The sequence below is a fragment of the Mauremys reevesii genome, linkage group 26, assembly GCF_016161935.1.
Source record: "Mauremys reevesii isolate NIE-2019 linkage group 26, ASM1616193v1, whole genome shotgun sequence".
NCBI lineage: Eukaryota > Metazoa > Chordata > Testudines > Geoemydidae > Mauremys > Mauremys reevesii.
This window is the reverse complement of record NC_052648.1, coordinates 9077097-9096347: the sequence shown is the minus strand read 5'-3', so window position 1 is coordinate 9096347 and position 19251 is coordinate 9077097. Positions and strand designations below refer to the sequence as shown.

Genomic DNA, 19251 nt, shown 5'->3' with positions numbered 1-19251 from the left:
AGAGGAAGTGACTTGACCCCAGTTCTGCAGAGGCTCAGTTTACTGCCTTTTAACAACAACCCAATCGCGGCGTTTGCATGTTGTAAATATTACTACAGAAATCCTGCCTCTGTCCCGCCCCGGCCACGTTCCTGTCTGGGACTTGCCTTGTTGTTCGACAGCAAAGGAGCAGAGCGCTGGGGTGAGAGGCGGGAGTTTGGCTCTCCCTCGCCCATGAAAATGGGCCAAGGTGAACACAGTTGTTCCGTATGAAGCTACTTGGAATCAAATGCCTTTCAGGAGAACCATTCTTTCTGAGCCATAAATGCTCATTTCCCTGCTATTGCAGGGGGCCTTGGCCATCTCAGTCCTGCCTATTCTCTGCCTGTGGCACGTGTCTAGGCTCCTGTGGGCTGTCATACGTTGGTCACTGGGTTTAGTGTGTAGGTGCTGGGTGGCGGAGGTGGCCTGAGATATGTAGGTCAAACTAGATGATTTGGTGGCCCCTTGTGGCCTTACATAGCAGTTACCGGCTCCATGTCAGGTCAGTGTGGAGGACTGGATTAGTTCTGTGGCTAGAAATCTTTGGCCTCTCGTCTTGTCATTGCCAATCAGCACATTTACACAACCCTTTATTCTGCATTGGCTTTTGTGGACCAGAAAGGCGCATGCAGCCCTGCCAGAGCCCATGCGCTTTGGGGAGCGAGAGTCTTGCAAAGGTCAGAGCCTTTTTAAGTTGATCATCATCCTCGTGCAGGGTCCCCTGCTGTTGGAGTTGTATTTAAAGGGATTTAGGGGCAGATTTAAAAAGGTATTCGGGCACCTAAAGGTGCAGAAAGATACGTAGTGGGATTTTTAAAAGCACCCAACTAGGTTAGGCACCTTGCTCCTATTGATTTCAATGAAAGTTAAGCACCTAACCCGCACACTTACATTTACAAGTATTATTTCTGTATCTGAAGAGACTTCTGCTTCGGTAAGCTTTTACCATTGCACTCTTTCTTCTGATTTCTAAAAGACAAAAAGCTCCTCTCCATAGGCCGAGGTACCCTTATATCAATGTACCAAGGCATTTCATGGTTAAAAGCTCAAGGGCCCAGCCCGAAAAAAATGCCTCCACCAGGCTCAACCATTTAACCTAGGAGCCCCCTGTGTAAAAACTGTCGTCTCTAAGAACCCTTGCAGAGGAATGAACGGAGCTGTGACATATCCAAGCTGGCTGCATATTAACAAAACAGTGCAAAGCTGAGTCTGCCATAGTTTCTCTCCCCTGCCGTACAAGCACCAACATTGCTTAGCAGTTTTGCGGTATTATACAATATCTGCACAGGTGCAGTTTCAGCAGCATTTTTATGAACTCATTGCCTTTGAGGCAGTTGAGAAATTGACTTTTAATATTAAATACTAGGAAATTATTTAAAAAGGGGAAAGGGAAACCCCCTATTAAATCGCACACCTTTGATTCATGTCATTAACTTTTCATGCTGTCTCATCGCCTTTTCTTGCCTGAGCTGCTTTTATGCAAGATTTATGATGTGCCTGTGAAATGCTCGAAGCGTATTGTGTTTTTCCCCTCCCATGACCAGCTACAATCTAGTCACCATGGACAATGATTTACATTTCATTTCCTTTCCTTGCCTGAAAAGGCTATGGAAATATGCCCGCTCATGAGCTGCTGGAAGACCCTAGAGAACAGGGAAACAGTTTATTTAGACAGCTCTACAGGTGAACACAGGGTCATAATTTCAAAAGTGCTAAGTACCCCCAACTCCAATTTAAGTCACTGGGAGCTGCAAGTGCTCAGCCTCTCTGGAGAAACAGACTCACCACTGTTTAACATCTGCATGTGGATACTACGGGCTTGATTCTCTACTTGCTTGCATATGTTGTCATTTGTCTGTGCAAAGTGAGTGGGGGAAAAACTCCAGACTTCTGAATCTGGAGCATTTTCACTCTAGGGCCTGGTCTACACTAAGGGGGGTGTCGAACTAAGGTACGCAAGTTCAGCTACGCGAATAGCGTAGCTGAACTCGAAGTACCCTAGTTCGAACTACTCACCCGTCCAGATGGCGCGGGATCGACGTCCGCGGCTCCAAGGTCGACTCCGCCACCGCCGTTGGTGGTGGCGTTCCGGAGTCGACCGGAGCGCGTGGGGAGTTCGAACTATCGTGTCTTGATTAGACGCGATAGTTCGAACTCCGAGAAGTCGAACTCTCCGCGTCGACCCGCGCGGTAAGTATAGACCTACCCTAGCTTTGCACAGGTGTAGCCCATGACATATGAAAGACAATGGAAATATCAGGTCCACTGTTTCTTTCACAGACTTACTCAAGGTAAGAAGTGACAAGACAGGTGTGGAGCTAGCCAAGGTATTGTGCAACTGTTTTATGGTTTGAGTCTTGGGGTGGGATTTTTCAAAAGCACTGAGGAGCCCAGGTCTTGAAAGTTACTAGGACTTAAGTGACTTGAGAGCCTAAATGCTTTTGAAGATCCAATTCTTTATCTTAAAGAACATCATTTAAAACCCAACGCTTGTTGTTCAGACAGTAGCTGCCATAACAGGTCCATTTTAGGTATTCCCATCTGTGCAGTGAAGAGTGGCATTCCTAAATGTAAATTCTCTGGTCCAAATATCTTTTCGGTAGAGTGATTAAATACGTACTAAGGGTAATCTGTTCAGCTGTAGTTCTACTTGGAAAAGGGGCACGTGAACACCCTTCCAGAAGTAACTCTGGAAAGGCAGAGGAACCCAGAGGGGTTAACACCACGTGTGAGAAGGAACAACTGCATCTACATTTGTCACCCTATTTCGTTGCCATTTCTGCATCAGTATGGCACATGGCTTGTATGGACGAGAGAGGGACTGGAACTGCACCCTCCTTTCCCACTATAATCCAATCACTGTGCAAGTGAGCCAGCACCACAACACTGATTCAGGAGTGTTTGCTGACTCCTTGTATATAAACATCAATGTGAGACTCCTACCTCACTTGGAAGGATGTAGGTAAAAGTGGTACCTTCTGAATGGACAGATCTGCTCTAGATATGTATTTAGGGTCATATGTGGCAAACTGACTGGCTCGAATCAATTTCTATGGCTTTTAGTCATGGTGGACCTGCAGACCCAATGACAGATATGGGAGAATGAGCTCGATTTTGTTCTTGCCAATACATCTTTGACAGATCTGTTCAAATCCCAAGTGCAGAATCTTTACTGCAGTACACCAAGTGCAGTTGGGAGAGTTATTCGTATCAGGCTAGGAGTCTGTGTATGGGGAAGGATAGCTCAGTGGTTTGAGCATTGGCCTGCTAAACCCAGGTTTGTGAGCTCAACCCTTGAGGGGCCATTTAGGGATCTGGGGCAAAATCAGTACTGGGCCCTGCTAGTGAAGGCAGGGGGCTGGACTCCATGACCTTTCAAGGTCCCTTCCAGTTCTAGGAGATACATTAAATTAATGGAGATATCCTATCTATTGAAATGTGTCAAAATAATACACATCTGAATAAAACCTGGAGAGACTAAAGGGAAGGCTCTCCTGGGAGACCATTTAATGGTTTGTATAAATCCAGCTGCCACTCAGACAAAAAACAAAAACAAAAACCCTTCTACCACTGCACAATTGATTTCTTTTTCAGTAAAAATGTAAATTGCCTCAGCAACCAGGTGTCCAATATCAATGTGAAAAAAAACTCTTCCCCTGACTGAACACCTAGAGGAGCTGAGGAAATTTAAATTCTTACTGTAAAAAGAAACCACTTGTGAAATGGTTGAAGGAGAGAGAGAGAGAGAGAGACAGACAGTGAGTGTGTGTGTGTGTCTCTCTCTCTCTCACAGCTGGACCAAGCAAGGTTGCACTGATGCTAGTGCCCACACCATTAAGGTCTTTATCAACCTTTGCTACAGCAGCACCTACACAAGAGAGGTACAATGTGCACATGTGAAAGAAAGCTCATGTGGTGAATTGAGGCAAGCCACTGACCAACAAGCACTTTATTTTTTGCACCAAAGGCCATGAGAAGGCTTTGGAGAAAATGTAAAAGTTACACAGAGATGATGGTCCAGTGGTTACGGCACTAGCTTTGGGCCTGAGAGGTCCAGGTCCCTGCTCTGCGATGGACTTCCTGTGACAACCTGGGCAAGCCACTTGGCACCTCTGCCTCGGTTCCCCCACCTCTAAAATGGAAATAAAAAAAACCTACCCACCCTCCTGGGGGCTGAGCCCATTTAAGATTGTGAGGTTCTCAGAAACTATGGGTAATGAGAACCACAGAAGTATTGTAGCTAGAGAGATCCTCAGATGGAAGATGGGCAGCTTTCTCAGCCAGAACAGGCTGAGTTGTGACACTTGTCCAGTTATCGGATTGTGTAATGACAAACATTAACTAGACATTAAAAAACCATAAAATTTTATTTAATTTCCAGCAGCCAGAGGCAGATAATCCATGTCTCACCAAATACCGCTCTATTGCCTTCTCTCGCTGTGCCTGTTTAAGGACTCTTCCAATCAGTCCTATCTGTAAGAATTTGCCTTGTGTTTAGGCAGGAAGATAAAGTTTGTAGGTACAGGCCCCAAAAGCATCTCACTGCAACAAAACAGATTTGTATTCAAATACATTCAGATTCTGACAATAGCTCAGAATTACACACAGTCATGCAACGTGCACTCTATGGTAGGCTGTGCTCTCTTTGCAGTAGGGACTAGGGGGTAGATATTCAATTTAGATGCCTAACTCCCACTGACATTCAGGTGCCTTATTCTCACAAAGTTGAATTTGTGTCTTGAAACTCCCCATCCCACCTCTCCTTCTGCTTACGCTGTGCTCGACACACAGTTAGTGCTCATATGTTAACGACCAGATCCCTCAGTTGGTGTAACATGACACAGCTGGTGTAAATCTGTGTAGTCCCATTGACTTCAATGGAGTTGAGGATCTGTCCCATCAATACTACAGAACTCAAATAATATATTTAAGTACTAGAAGTTCACATTAAGGAATATTATGGTTTGTTGTCTTGTATAAAAAATGTTTACAACCAAAATTCCTAAGACATCAATGTTTTATTAATGCAGTATCATTATAATTTTTCACAAGACAAGACATGTAGGCAGTGAAATCCAGTAGCGTGAGCAACTATGTACCAACAGACTATAGACCTTCCGCATGAATATAAAGCTACCTGAATGCAGAGCAGACACTGGATACATTATAACCACACTTCTGGAAGCAGGATAGTATTTAATTTCTCTTTTTTACCTTGAAGGTGACAAGTATATTTTATTAAAGTGCAAAGAGACTTAAAATATAAAGTTTTAAATGTTTTCATACTTCCAGTGAACAGTATGGAACAGAGGAGCTAACTGGATACTGAAGTTGCAAGGCTCTGCTTGGAAAACAGCATTTACAAAACTTGGCTGAAATGTACAGAAGTTCTAGTAACTTGGTTGTAGGCAACTGTTTCCAATACTAACAAAATGGACAAGGATTAGCTCCCGCCCTGCCACCCCAAAAAAAGGACAAGGCTGCAGCCATATTCCATTTTTGCTGCTTTTCTGTTTCCACGGGATGGAACATGGCAGCTGGCTACACTCTCAGAATGCCATTTCAGTTGGGGCTGAGAGTCGGCAGAGTCATTTTTTCAAGCAGTGTCTGTAGACTTTTGGATGCAAGAAAAAAGTCTCCTGAAGTCTAACGTTAATTCTGAAAACCTGCAGTGGATTGGAGAGGGGAAAGTCCACCAACTCCCCAAGCTGAGGAATTACCTAGATTGGAAGCTCTTTGGGGCAGGGGTGGTCTTTTTGTTCTGTTTTGTACAGCACCTAGCACATGATTGGGGTTCCTAGGCGCTACTGCAAGACAGATAAATAATATACTGGGGTACTGTGCAGTCAGTAATCTTGGGGAAAAAAAATCACAATTTTCCTCCTTGGTAACAGACTTCAAATCATGGTCTGGGAAGCACACAGTGTCAATTCCTCTAGGTTTATATTAGCATCTCGGATAAGAATCATCACAATACAGGCATCTGTGAGCACGTACAAACAAGGAGAGAATAATATGGCAATACAAGGCTTAACTGAAAACCTACTGGAGTGAGGGTATTGTACCATTCTAGTCAGTCTCTTACTGTCACTTACTGTGCTGGGGAAGTAGACCACGATCCTAACCAACCCTACAAAATTCTCATATTGAGGTGGGGAGAGAAGGCAGGATAAAATATGAAGTTCCCATAATCTTTCCATGCCAGTATGATTGTGCATCATCTGGTATTTGAATATTAGGTTGCAGGATGAAATCACTATGACTAACTGTCTATTTTATGACAACTGTTAGCCATTTACCTTATTTTAATCCAGTCGTCCACATTTTGGCTTGCCATTAAGGTCTCCAGATAGTCTCTCCCCATGTAGTACGGAGGCCGCTCATTGATTTTCTGAGGTAGGTACTCCAATAAGCCAGCTGGAATATACCTCACAATGCAAATACATATATTAAATGTCACTGAATTTTATTATTCTACAAAATAGTACAGTAGAGGCAGAGACCCGGCAAGAAAAAGGTTTCTACCAAAGATGTTTGAGAAAGCAAGTTACCTGCACAAAAATGACAACCATTCCAGCATGAACTTCCTGGTTTTCTCCACCCCCTGGGTATCTGAACCCCAGTGTTCGAGGCCATAATTGGTGAAGTCTTTGAGAATATCAAATCTTTCATTGGAAGAGATGTCCCAGTGTCGCTGTTCTTTAACTTCAGTGAAAATCCAAGGTTTGATCAAGGCCCCTCTGCGGTCAGACACGATTGGATCAGAAAGGAAAATGGTTGTAACCAAAAACAGGGCTTTGTCTAACTATAAAACTGAAGTTTAGCTACAGACTTATACATGTGAGACATGGGAGGACTCCAGCCAGACAGCATTTGTGTTACTGAGTTCCCTCCCCGTGGGCACAGGAAGAGTGCATTTCATTGTCTAGTTAAAGCCTCCTACAAACGCAGCTCTGGCAGGAGGATCTGACCACTAACAAGACAATCCAGCCTTTTCAGGGAATCTGCTGGTTTTCACCTTGACCAACCTTTAGGGCTCAATTCTGTCCTCTTGCATGATCAACTCCCACTGATTTCCCTGGACGCTGCACCCCAGCAAGTGAGGGAATAACTGAGCCCCAACTATTGTGTTTTCCCATGTGCCCTATTTATTTATACTCCAGGAGCCTGCCTAGAGCCAAGACAGAACATGAAGTAATCATGTACCAGCATCTATTTAACCTCAGGGATAACAGGAGGGGTGAGGGTTTTTTTGTTTTTTTTTTGGAAATTGACTAATACATATATTACACACCTGAGGGATGAAAGACATTAGGAAGTCTGCTTCTAAATCACTTAAGTCTTAGAAAATTCCACCCAGAGAGGTTGTGACTGAGCTAATGTCACACAGGAAGCAGATGCCAGAGAACTAGATCAAGGTTTTATTCCCTACTCAGGTCTGTTCTTTAACCACAAGAGCCCATAGAAGTGAGAGTCAGGGCAGAGCAACATAAGGCTAATCATCAGGATGACTCTAAGGCTGGGATCTGAAGTGAAATTGGAAGTTCTGAAGGGGGGACAGGGTCAATTCTCCAACAGATAAGAGATAGGCCAGAGGGCCAAACTGATCGGGGATTAGACAAAAAGGTCCCCAGGCCCCACAATCACTTGTGCTGTGCTGTCCAATGTCAGAACCAGTTTAATCTGTATTGCAATATCCAAAAGGGAGATTATCAAGGCTGGAGCTTTGGATCTAAAGAGACTTGCGTTTTTTCAACCTGCTAGCTGATTAAGAGTTTTAAGAGTTATGCCAACCCTCTGAGCAGCAGCTTCTATCCCAAAGATTAAACAGGAGTGTCACCCAAATCATGTGCTCAAGAGCCTGGTTTGGCTGCGAATCATTTGCAATACCATGCACTTCTGCTTACAGCTCCATCCAGTTTGAGACTTTCCAGCTCTCTCTAAGCTGATGGTGCCTCCTTTAAAGGCTACACCAGAAGTAGCAAATAGTGCTGTAGCTTTCAGCTCCCGTGGGAGTCCTCTCTTACACCAGATACACTATAACAAGCCTCCAAGAACAGCCTTGCCAAGGAGGAAACCTTTGTTGTCACTGGCTTTTTTTTTTTTTTTAATTTCTGTTTCAATATAGCTCACAAACAAAAAGTAAGTAGGAAAGGCAGCCATTTACCTTGCAATCATAATTCCTGAAACTCCAGTCTGCATGGCTCGATTAGCATCTTCGTAGGACAAGATATCTCCATTTCCTGCGTTTGGAGAGTGAGAGAAGCCAGGAGGTTAGAGTGGCACACAAGAGCAGGTCAAAATGAAATGGCCCAGGATGAAACTCAAAAGTGCCCCTATACTCTGAAAAGCGATCCTGTAAAATGGCGTTAGGGCTCCATGTTTGTTCTCTCACAGGTATTACAGATCAAATTTATTCCCTTTACAAAAGGATTTTTTCTAACTGCCAGTCTTGAAAATTCAACCTGGGACCTGAGGGTCACAACAGGTTTTTTGCCTTGTGTGTCACTGCCCAACAATTCAGAGATGCCAAGCTTCCTGTGAGACATTTAGAACGTTTATAAAAAAAAAAAACAACCAGAGAGGTTTCTTGGACCTCTCTCCCCCCTCTGATCTCCCTCTAAAAACCAGCACCTCACCCCACCCCGAGAAACCAGAAACTCTTCCTCCTCTCCTCACTGTCTATGGCCAAGGGGAGGTCAAACAGGGAGAAGGGGAGGATCAACCCTAGGAAAGCTGCCCTCCTATGCCTCCTAGGGTCCTTAATTACCTTGGCCAGTGCCGGGCCTGAACCTCATTCCTGGATGATCCTCCTCCTCTTCTCCTTCCTCTGGTACGTTCCCTCTTCTGCCATTGCCTCCTTCTGCCCCTCTGGCTTCTCTTCCTCCACAGACTGAGCAGTGAGGGTCTGAGAGGAGGCAAGCCGCGGTGATTGTTAGTAGAGCTTGTGGAGCTGCTGGATTCACTGCCCAAGCCACAGGCTATGTTGTGCTCTGACGGCCCTGCGTGAATCCTGCTGACTAGCTCTAGATACCTAGAGCATGTTAACATAGTCCAGCAAGGTCGGCATGGGGCAGTAAAAGTGCAGTACAGAGCCTGTGGCTTGGGCGGTGAATCCAGCAGCACCCCAAGCCATGCAAAATCACTATGACTCACCTCCTATCGGACTCTCACTGCACAGTCTGAGTGTGTGGGGGAGAGAGAATGATGCCCTTCACAGCTGCAGCGCAATTTGTTGTTTATCAGACCCGAGTGGTGGTGATTGACATGCGCACACACACACACACGTATGTATAATATTTTACACACACACACACACACACACACACACACACACACACACACGTACGTATAATATTTTACAGGTCAAGTTCTACTGTCAGTAACTTTCAAATTCTGCTGTTACACCTGTGCAACCGTATTATCTTACTCTTGGGTTTCAGAAGCATGAGGACAGAATTGTGTTAGACAATAATTCAACTGATGATTCACAAACAGGAATGAACTACAGCTCACTCTGTCCAAGCCCTCCTGGCTCCACAACGCTAACAGGAGTTTAATGGTAGAGGAGACTTGGAATACACAAGGGGACTTTGGAGGAGATTCATTGACCTGAATGGAGTTATACCACAGAAGAACTGTTGGGTAATTTTTCAGACCAGAACTGCATTTTAAGCTAAGTGGCCAACCACTACCGTGACAGCCGATCTATCACCTCTCTGACATCACTTTAGAGACTTGTCATTAGTTCTCTCTCTCTGCTTCCCTCTTCCTCCCCCAAGACTGACTGTGCTGAAGTCTCAACTTTCTCTCAAACAAATAACAAAGACAATCTCACTGAAGGAGATGCGAGTTTGGGGAGGGGGCACCAGATCTTACATTAACTGGACCAGTAATATTTTAACCATACACAGATCACACTTCAGAGAAACAAAGTGTTTTAAAATAACCTAATCATTAAAAAGTTTAAAAAATAAAATCAGCAGAGAGAAACATACCAAATAGAGGCATTGGGCTGGCTAATTTAGCACACTCTGCTATGTACTCCCAGTCTGCAACCTTTGTGTAACGCTGTTCTCTAGATCGGCCATGAAGCTAACAGAAAAAAAGAGTTACAATTAGTACCTCACCAAGTATCTAAACCAGCCAGGTCGAGATGCTACAAGAAAGGCAACTAGTTCGAAATGGATGAGAGTGAAATGCTTTAATAGCACAGAACCTAAGCATTCTGCAGAAGTCAGTGCTGCAGTGAACAGTAGGGGAACTGGTTAGCAGAATTCAAAAAGACATTCTGAACAAACATAACATTGTCAGTGCTTGCAAGCTAGAGCAAGAAGCCACAGGGATTATCAATGTGGACAGAGCCCAAGGCGATATTAATGATAATGTGTCCCTCACTGTAGTATCTCCTCCCCTCACAATGCAACTTTGCACAGATGCCTGGGTTCATGCCTCTATCCTGATGCATCAGGCACAGGCCACTACCAAAAGGATTACTGACTAGATGCACTTAAATGATGAGACAGACAGACAAAGCATTATGGACTCTGGCCAAATTCCTGACATCAAACACAGGAAGGGGCCCATACCGTGACCATGGAAGCTCCCCACTTCCGGATGTTGGGGATTACTTTATGAGCTAGGTTGACTTTTTCTTGCACACCAGTCCTTATCTTCACTGTCAGAGGAACATCCAGTACCTGCAGAGAGGGAGCAGTAAAGCTAAACCAGACAAAAGAGCTTTGTTTAGAAGCTCGTTCTTCTCAGCCAGGGGATGCCTGGTACTCACCGAATTCATTCCTCTGACTATCTGTTCAAACTTGTTGGAACGGTTCATTAAGGCACATCCACCCCCCTATGGGATAAAACAGGCACAGTCAGAGATCCCTGTATTTTCACCTAACCCAAGAACCTTGCTGAAATTAACCAGACAGCTGCCTTTCATTTCTATAAACTAGAGATTTGCACTTTCATCCTGAAGGGCAGTCAAGATTGACAGATAGAGCAACTGCATGCTGTAGCTTTGGGGGACGATATTGTATGACGTATAGGAATGGTTTATGCATTATTCTGGGCCGGGGATTGTATGCAGCTCAGGGTGGGAGCATTACCACAGTTCCTCCAGGAACTAAAAACAGTGGTGGGTAATTAAGGCGAAATTAAAACAACCCCAGAGAGGTTGGACTATCCCTGCAAGTAGCTCACACATACTGGCTCAAACTGGGCTTTCCGGAGACCAGACAAAGAAAGGGCTTTTGGTATAAAAAGGCTGAGTTTAAACTGACACAGGGCTTTCTTGATTCAGCAAATGGACTGGACCTTCCATCCACAGGGGGTCCCCAGCCTTGTGGAAGGGTTAGAAACACTTTGCTGTGCCCCAAGAGCCATAAGACTGGTGGCTGACCTCTGGTAGCTTTTAAAGATGCGGATAGGGACTTATTGTTTTTTGTGTGTTGTTCTCAGGGCAAAAGCATTACAGAGAAAAATGTATTTTGCTCTGTATAGGTTGGTTGCTTTGTGACAGCTAGCTGTGGAAACACCTGGAGAACAGCTAATCACAGGTGTTGGACCCCAGCCAGACCTGCTGGGGAAATCACAGAGAAGTGCAGAGGCACTGCAAGCCTAAACACCCATCTGGAAGAAAAGAGACACAGGTCTCCACATGAGAAAGGTGACAGCTAGGAAGCCTAAAATCTTTAAGTGGAAGTCCTGGAGGAAGACTGGGGTAGAGGGGTGTCAAAGGTGGTTAACCCTGAAACTGTGACAATGATGAGAAAGGCCACTCTACAAACTGCACCTCTCTCTTCAACAGATCTGCCCGGGTGTAAAATTTAGGGCTGTGGCTGCTCAGGTCACTGACAAAATAAGCTCTCACTAGTGTGTTAGGCCTGCAGAGCATGAGCTGCATTCTGGCCTGGCTTGCACACCCGCAACAGAACTAACTAGTGCTAATTGTTAACACAAGTTACTGGGCTCCCTACAAGAGTAACTGGTTGAAATTCCATGGTCTGTGTAGTACAGGAGGGCAGAGTAAATGGTCCCTTCTGGCCTTATTTTCTATGACCTAGGTTCCAGCTGAAGATGATTTGTTGCTGAGATGCTGCAGGATTCAGAATAAACCTAAGCTTGACTTTCAGATCCCAGGCTGAGTTTGCAGTGCTGACAGTTAGAAAAAGCCATCTTATTTGTAATATGAACACATTTGCTATGAAGTCATTGAAACAAGCCTTGGAATAGAGGTGGTTACTCTGTGCGTAGAAATAATGGTCCTTAGACTGAACAGGCAGTGGCAACATTTAAGTTGTGTTGTGAACAGACGAGGGATTGGGAGGTAAAGCAAAGGAAAGACACCTGCTCAGAGAAAGGATGGAGGCTATTGTTAAATGTTACCTTCTTATACACCAGATCTATTGGGCACCCAACGTTGATGTCTACAAAATCCATCTCAATGGTCTGGTTCAGAAGCTCTGCACATCTGGTCATAGTGTCTGGAAATGCTCCCTCCAGCTGAAAGGGAAACCAGGACAGATTCAGCCAAAATGAGCGGACCTCTCCACCAAAAAAAAAAAAAAGCCTGAGTCTCAGTTTAAAGACACAAGGGCAGTTCACCCACCGGGAAAGTTACTCCCTGTAGGTGCCCAGTGGACGATGTTTCCCGAAGTAAGAAATATATGAGTTGTTTCTGGATTCCCTCATTGTTGGAAGAGGGATAGCTCAGTGGTTTGCACGTTGGCCTGCTAAACCCAGGGTTGTGAGTTCAATCCTTGAGGGGGCCACTTAGGGATTTGGGGCAAAAATCTGTCTGGGGATTGGCCCTGCTTTGAGCAGGGGGTGGGACTAGATACCTCCTGAGGTCCCTTCCAACCCTGATGATCTATGAAGTGACGATACTGGACCTGCACTCCAAAGAGATCTTCTGTGTGGTGCCGCTTCAAGAGAGCCCATTCAGAGGACTGGCCTTGGAGCAAGTTTGTGCACACAGCCATTTCTCCACAGGTGACATCCGCTCCAAAACGCTTGCATATTCTCCGGAAAGGAAGGTTACCACACTGAAACCCAGAGCCACAAGAGAGGGTTAGGATACATACTGGCAAAATTTTTGACCTGCACCACTCACGTGAGGAACCTATCCCATCAAAGTGGTTTTACAGCCAATTTTCACAAGTGGAAAAAACCACATTCTGTTAGAACTATTCTACCTACCGTTGTTAAGGGAGCCAGGTAGAGTTTGCCTTGGATATCCAACTGGAAAACAAACACAGGGAAAGCATATTAGAAGAGCTAAAATAGTGAAGGCCAAGTGGGGAATTTCAGTTAGACACACTCTGGGAGTTTGGCTTTTACAGAATTTACCACATTTCCTTTTAGTTTCCATGAAAGGAGTATGTTTTTAAATTAAGCATTCCTCTGCAGCATTTGAAATCCCACACTGCAGCACTGCGCTAGGGCAGGAGGACTAGAAAATTAAACTGACTCATCTATTTCATTGCCCTAGCTGAGTGAAGTGAAAAAGAGCTACAGAAATGGGGAAAACAACATTTTAGTAATAGCAGGTGGTAGGAGAAAGAGAGAAGGGAGCTGGTTTTTCTGGAAAGCAATGATTTTTTTCTTAGCCTGACAGCCTTTCTGGGTACATTTCCTCTTAAATATCCTGAGGCATTTGCCAGGTGAATTCAGATCAAGCAGAGCTAGGTGGTTTTCACATGAGCAAGACACAACGTTTTTCTGAACAGCAGACCTGAAAAGCATTTATTACAAAATGATAATTAACATCACAACCTTCAAAGATCCAAATCATTAACTGTCTAACCATGTTTGAGAACAAAACTTGGGGGAAGGGGGTAAAGGGGTTTTGGATAAGCAAGAGAGCAACGTAGAATCACTAAAATACATTTTAAACCAAAGGCTCAGACCGGAGACCTAGGAGTTCTCTAATCACAATAGACAGCATCATTAGACAGCTGTGTACTGAGGCCTCTCCCCTCACTAGGGGTCTGAGATACCAACCTCCACCGCAGTATGACCCCACAGGTAAAAACCTTTTTCTTGTTTAAATGCAGAACCAGAAAGACTTCTCCTCCACCCAAGGACTAAGGGCATGTACACAAGGAGTGTTTCACCAGCACCTCTGGCACCTCAACTACACTCACCTCAGCCAAGACTGCCAGCCACCCTGCCTGAGGCTTTTCAAATGCAGCTTTAAAACTACCTGATAGTTGCCCAGTATCACATGCACCCCCAGAATAGGACCCCATCCTCCGCTTTAGCACTTACTCTTTTTTTCTCACACAGCCGCAGTTTTATAACATCTTCATCTGTCACCGGGCCTATTGTTTTGAGAGTGGAATCCTTTGATGCATCCGCTAGGCAGGAACTCTGCAGGACCATTGATTCAGAAGCTTCTCCCTTCTCTGACACTGCGAGACATTCTGGTGTCTCCTCTCCAGGCGGCAGGACATCCACGCCCTCTGCATTCCCTTTGGATGCTGTGCAGTTTGTCATCCCTTCCTCCCCTGTTGAGTTGCCTGCTGCCTTGTTTCCCGCATTGCCTGTGCTGCTGGGCTTGCCCAAGTGACTAAGGTACTCACTGGATTTGTCAAAGCAAACTTTTTTCTTGCGCAGTCGCTGCTGGAGCTCTTTGCTGAGGCTGTTTCTCACCAGTGGTTTCCCTTCCCACTGCTTTACAAGGTCCTCGTTAACGATGTTCCTGTAGTCCTCCCCAAGGTGTGCCCTAGCAAAGCGGCATGTGACTCCATAAATGCACTTTCCGAAGGTCTTGAAGAGTATGCAGCTATCCCCAAGATCTGAGGGCTTCACAGCCATGTACTCCCCAACATCATGCAGGAAGCGGCACTGTGAGCCAAAGTAGCACTTCTCTGCACATTCCTTCAATGACAAAACACACTTTCAATTTAAAACCACCAAAACCCCTTCTGTGTAAATGGCTCATTTTTACTGTGTGTGTGTCAGCTTTGTTTCCAGGAGGAGTTCCATGGACTTCAGTTACACACACGCTGACCATTCCTGATTGCTTGTCTAGTTTAGAGAAACCTAGCATCAGTGTAAAACATCAGTGCAACTTCACCAATACAAGCTCCTAATGTAGACACACTGATCAATGCAAAATGGGGCTTGCACTCATACAACTTACCCCAGTGACTTATGGGGATATGTTGCACTTCAAGAGGGTAATTCGGAATATGCACTAGTTCATCTACACTGGGGGGTGCAGGAGTTGTGCCAGCACAAAAACCACCAGACTAGACAGGGCCTAAATAAAGTGCAAGCTCTCTGAGGCTTTTTAGCTGAATTACTCCCTCCTGAGAATAAGTAACATCCATTCCATAGGTACATAGATAGCTCATTCATGACATATTATTAGGAATCCAAATGCATGCTAGGTGTTTTACAGATAAAGATATTCTTATCTAAAGAACCTGAAGTTGCCAACCATAGCCAGCCACTTACCTGGATTACTGATTGGCACAGCCTGTCCTTTTCATAGTGATTTGGCTTCATACATGGCCGACTCTTATTCTGGCCTCTGGCTCTCTTCCGTTCTTGGGGTTTCTTCTCCTCCTCTTTTACAACTTCCTCTTGGCTTCCTTGGTTCCTAACTTGATCACCACCATCTAGCTTCATCTGTTTTGCTGGAGGCTCTGTCTGGTCATTGCTACTAGGATCTTCCTCCCCATCATCTTGATTGTTTTCCTGATTCCTGGATTCCCTTTCCGCTTTGAGATAAGCATGGAACTGTTCTTTTGAGGTGAGATACCTACAGCGCAAGAGTGCTCTCATTAAACTTCTGACTGATCATTTGACATGAGCTACGTTAGACAGCAAAGTTTACTGATGAGAGAACAGGCAGACCGAAAGAAGCATATTCTACACAAAGGAAATTAAAACCAGCATTAACTTTTCTGACCACAGAGATGCCACAAAGCAAAACGTGAAGTAGGATCATTCTTGAGCTAGTCTTTTAATCTGCTCCACAGACACCGGGCTTACACAGTTATTGAAAACCAAGTTAGGGCCCCAGTTCTCCACTACACTGAGGCTATGACAAGACACAGTGGGCAGTTAGAGGGGTCCTACTCTAACTTGCACTGCGGATGCCAGGTGATCCAGCAGAAGGTCAGGTATAACAGAGGTCAGGTCCCCCTTCCACTGTATTCTTCCCCTTATACCAGAATAGGGGGATAGCTGGCAAAGGAAACAGATCCACTGGGAATCCCCAACTGTGCAAAAATAGGGCAGTTTATAGCTTGCCTCATGTTCAGTGTGGACATGGAATCTGTGGACACAACAGCGCCCAAACCACTTGGTTTAAGCCAGTGTGATGTAGGCTGTTGCCTGTAGCATGTGTACTGCCTCTCTGCATTAAAGATGAGGCCTGATGTACAGTGTATTCCTCATCTCCATGGTAGATCTTTGGGGTTGGAAACTATTGAAAAACTGAGGAAGCACCACAGGCACCTTCGTAAGTAGAACAGACAGCCTTTATTACTAGCATCTTCTACAGCGAGCAGCAAAATACAGTGAAACTTGTCCAAGTGACCATTTATGCCAACTTTATCGATACCCCCTCCTCCCAGTTTGTCCATTTCTTCCACCTATTATGTTTTGTCATAATCCTTGATTACGAGCTTACTGGGGCAGAGACTGTACAGTGTATAGCACAACAGGACCCCAATCTTTGACTGAGGCCTCTAGACTACACTGTTAATACAAACATTTATTCACAAGACTGACAAAAGACTGATTGCTTAATGGAGGTGGGGCAGAATTATAAACCGAACATTTAAGGATACTTTAGGGTGGTTTCCTAAAACAGAAGGGTGGACCAAAAATCCATCCTTAGGCACCTATAAATAAAAGTGGTGTGATTTTCAGAAGTGCCAAGCGCCTTCAGCTCTTGCTGATTTCAATGATAATTGTGTGCGCTCATGACCTCTTAAAATGTAGCCATTTTTATTTAGGCACTGACTTTTAAACATGTAACTTCACAAAGCTTGCTGTGGTCTCTCACACAGGGTTCCCTAACTGACTGGTAAGCAGAGGACAGTGACTTAACTCATCCAGGGCAAGTCACAAGGCCCCTAACGTTTTCCAGTTCTCCCGTATGTATTTGTGCTCTCTCCATAGTTTGCAAGGCCTCTTATGAGCTTTCCTGCAAATTATGATACTGTCTCTGTCAAAGGCACCTGTTGATATTTGCTGGGTGTTGAATGGCCAGCTGCTTTAACTACCTCAGCCCACAAAGTCATGCAGGATGAGTGGAGGGATGGGGACTCCAGGGGCCATCTGTCATGGGGGCAGCCTGGGGAAAGGCACTGTCGTATTTTAACAAGGCGGCAGGTCCTCTGTTGCTGATTCTTTTCTTTTAAGTACCAAGTAACTGAATAACTGATTTTTTTTCTTTTCCCAAGAGAGGTGAGCGATGCAGCCTTCCAAGCGAGTCACTCCAGCCTGGGAACCCAGAGCACCCGGCCCAAAGCCACCCAACTTCTGCGGCCCCGAGGGCTCCGTCAACCACACATCAGGCACCCAAAGGCCAGAACCAGTTTGCATGAAGGGAGCAGGTGGCTCCTGGGATAGCGGGGGAAGGTGGATGCTGGGGGGGAGGAAGGGGGCTCCTGGGGTAGCACAGGAAAGGGGTGCTGAGAAGGAGGGAGGGGGGCTGGGAATGGTGGGTGTCTCTGGGGTGGTTCCCTGGGGATGTCTTAGTGGAGGGGAGGGGTTCCCTGAGGAGGCAGAGGAAGGGGACCCTGGGGTTCCCTGAGGCTGCGGGGCAGGGGACCCTGGGGTTCCCAGGAGAGGGGGCAGAGGAAGAGGATCAGGGGTTCCCTGAGGGTGCAGGGAAGGCGCCCTGGGAGGTCTCGGGGCAGGGCAGGGGTTCCCTGAGGGGGCGGGGGACCCTGGGGGGGTTCCCTGAGGTCTCGGGGGCAGGAGACCCTGGGAGGTTCCTGAGGTCTCGGGGGCGGGGGTTCCCTGAGGGGCGGGGGCAGGGGACCCTGGAGAGGTCCCAGGGGAGGGGGTTCCCTGAGGGGGCGGGGACCCTGGAGAGCTCCTGGGGAGGGGATCTGAGGCGAGCTCGGCCTGGCCGGGGTGGGCGGGGCGGCCCGTACTCACTGGGCTCTGATGGGCGCCACGCCGGCTCCCGCCGCCTCCATGCCGCGCGCCGCGCAGAAGGCCCCGGCTCGCTCGCTGGCTCCACCCACGACAGCGGGCGCGAGCGCTTAGCTCCTAGAGCGAGCGCGGCCGCCTGGCTCGCGCGCCCGCGAGGGGCGGGGCCGGGGCTGGCTTGAGAGGAAGGTAACAAGGGAGAAGGACTGTACCATGTAGTCTAGGACGGGGGGGGGGCAGGTCATACCATGTGGCCTGGCTAGTAAGAATGGCCTGGTCTGGCGGCTCAGAGGTCCAGGCACAGGCATGGGGCGGAGGCTGCAGCAGCCCCAGGCGAAGCTAAGGGCTTGGAGCAAGGGGCGAGCCTGGGGCAAGGGGGCTGCCCAGCAGCCAGTGGGAGGTGACCCTGGGGCATTGCCCCAGCTGCTGGCCTTGCAGCACACGCCCTGGGTGTTGCCCAAATTCCCTGCTGGGGTTTGCCTTTCTGCAGCTGTTTGGGGCTGCACCCCGGCCATGCTGGGCCGGCCCACTGGGTTCTCCAGGCACGGGCAGGCAGGGTCCCCTCTGCCGTCGGGTAGGGCACTCGGTTCACCTGTACTGGAGCCGAGGGACCCCACGGTGCCGCCAGCTGGCGTGAGTCCGCCACGAGGCTGGTGATATTTGGGGTTTCTCTTAAGGCCCCAGTCGCTGGAGTCACGTGCTCCTGGGAGACTCCGCTTTCATTCCATTTTTAAAAAAAATAATTGTCTAGCCCTTATGGTTGTCGGGGAACAGCTTGAAAACATAATGCCTAAGGGCTCAGAAACCAGAAGGGGGGAAAAGGCCTAACATTCTTTTTTTTGGGGGGTGGGGTCAAGATTTTTAAAGCACACCCTTGATTGGGGGGGGGGGGGGGGGCTGACTCATGACTTTGGATGCCTGGGTTGGCAAACTGAGCAAGACATCTCTGTGCAGCATCCCAGCACCTGCTGACACAGGAAGGTAGCGGTGATGAGTTGCTGGGGCTAACTTGCTCTTTGTGGGTTTGGAGGGCTCCGTGGTTGGATGTGTCCATTCAAGAGGCTACAGTGTGGGTTTGTGAAAACTCTGAAAAGGTTGGTGTCC

The 19251-nt window shown here is 46.7% G+C and overlaps 1 protein-coding gene and 1 long non-coding RNA gene across 3 annotated transcripts in view; one reads left to right on the top strand and one right to left on the bottom strand.

The window, feature by feature from the left end:
* LOC120391809 overlaps positions 1 to 19251 on the top strand; it is a 65780-nt gene that overhangs the window by 15209 nt on the left and 31320 nt on the right. The window contains exon 2 of the long non-coding RNA XR_005591491.1: positions 3899 to 3902. This is a non-coding gene — a long non-coding RNA (uncharacterized LOC120391809). The remainder of the gene's footprint in view (positions 1 to 3898; positions 3903 to 19251) is intronic.
* On the bottom strand, positions 4370 to 18316 carry DUS3L (dihydrouridine synthase 3 like). Of its 2 annotated transcripts, XM_039515923.1 has the most exons (14): positions 18154 to 18315; positions 15490 to 15796; positions 14296 to 14907; positions 13225 to 13266; positions 12918 to 13070; positions 12412 to 12528; positions 10811 to 10876; positions 10611 to 10721; positions 10020 to 10116; positions 8792 to 8929; positions 8189 to 8264; positions 6573 to 6761; positions 6321 to 6449; positions 4370 to 4563 (listed from the first exon to the last, which is right to left on the bottom strand). In XM_039515923.1, the coding sequence occupies exons 1-14, from the start codon at positions 18192 to 18194 to the stop codon at positions 4491 to 4493; spliced, it is 2151 nt and encodes a 716-aa protein (XP_039371857.1). In that variant the 5' UTR covers positions 18195 to 18315; the 3' UTR covers positions 4370 to 4490. The 2 variants fall into 2 exon arrangements, with proteins under 2 accessions (XP_039371857.1, XP_039371858.1); XM_039515924.1 differs by lacking the exon at positions 8792 to 8929 and having other exon boundaries at positions 18154 to 18316.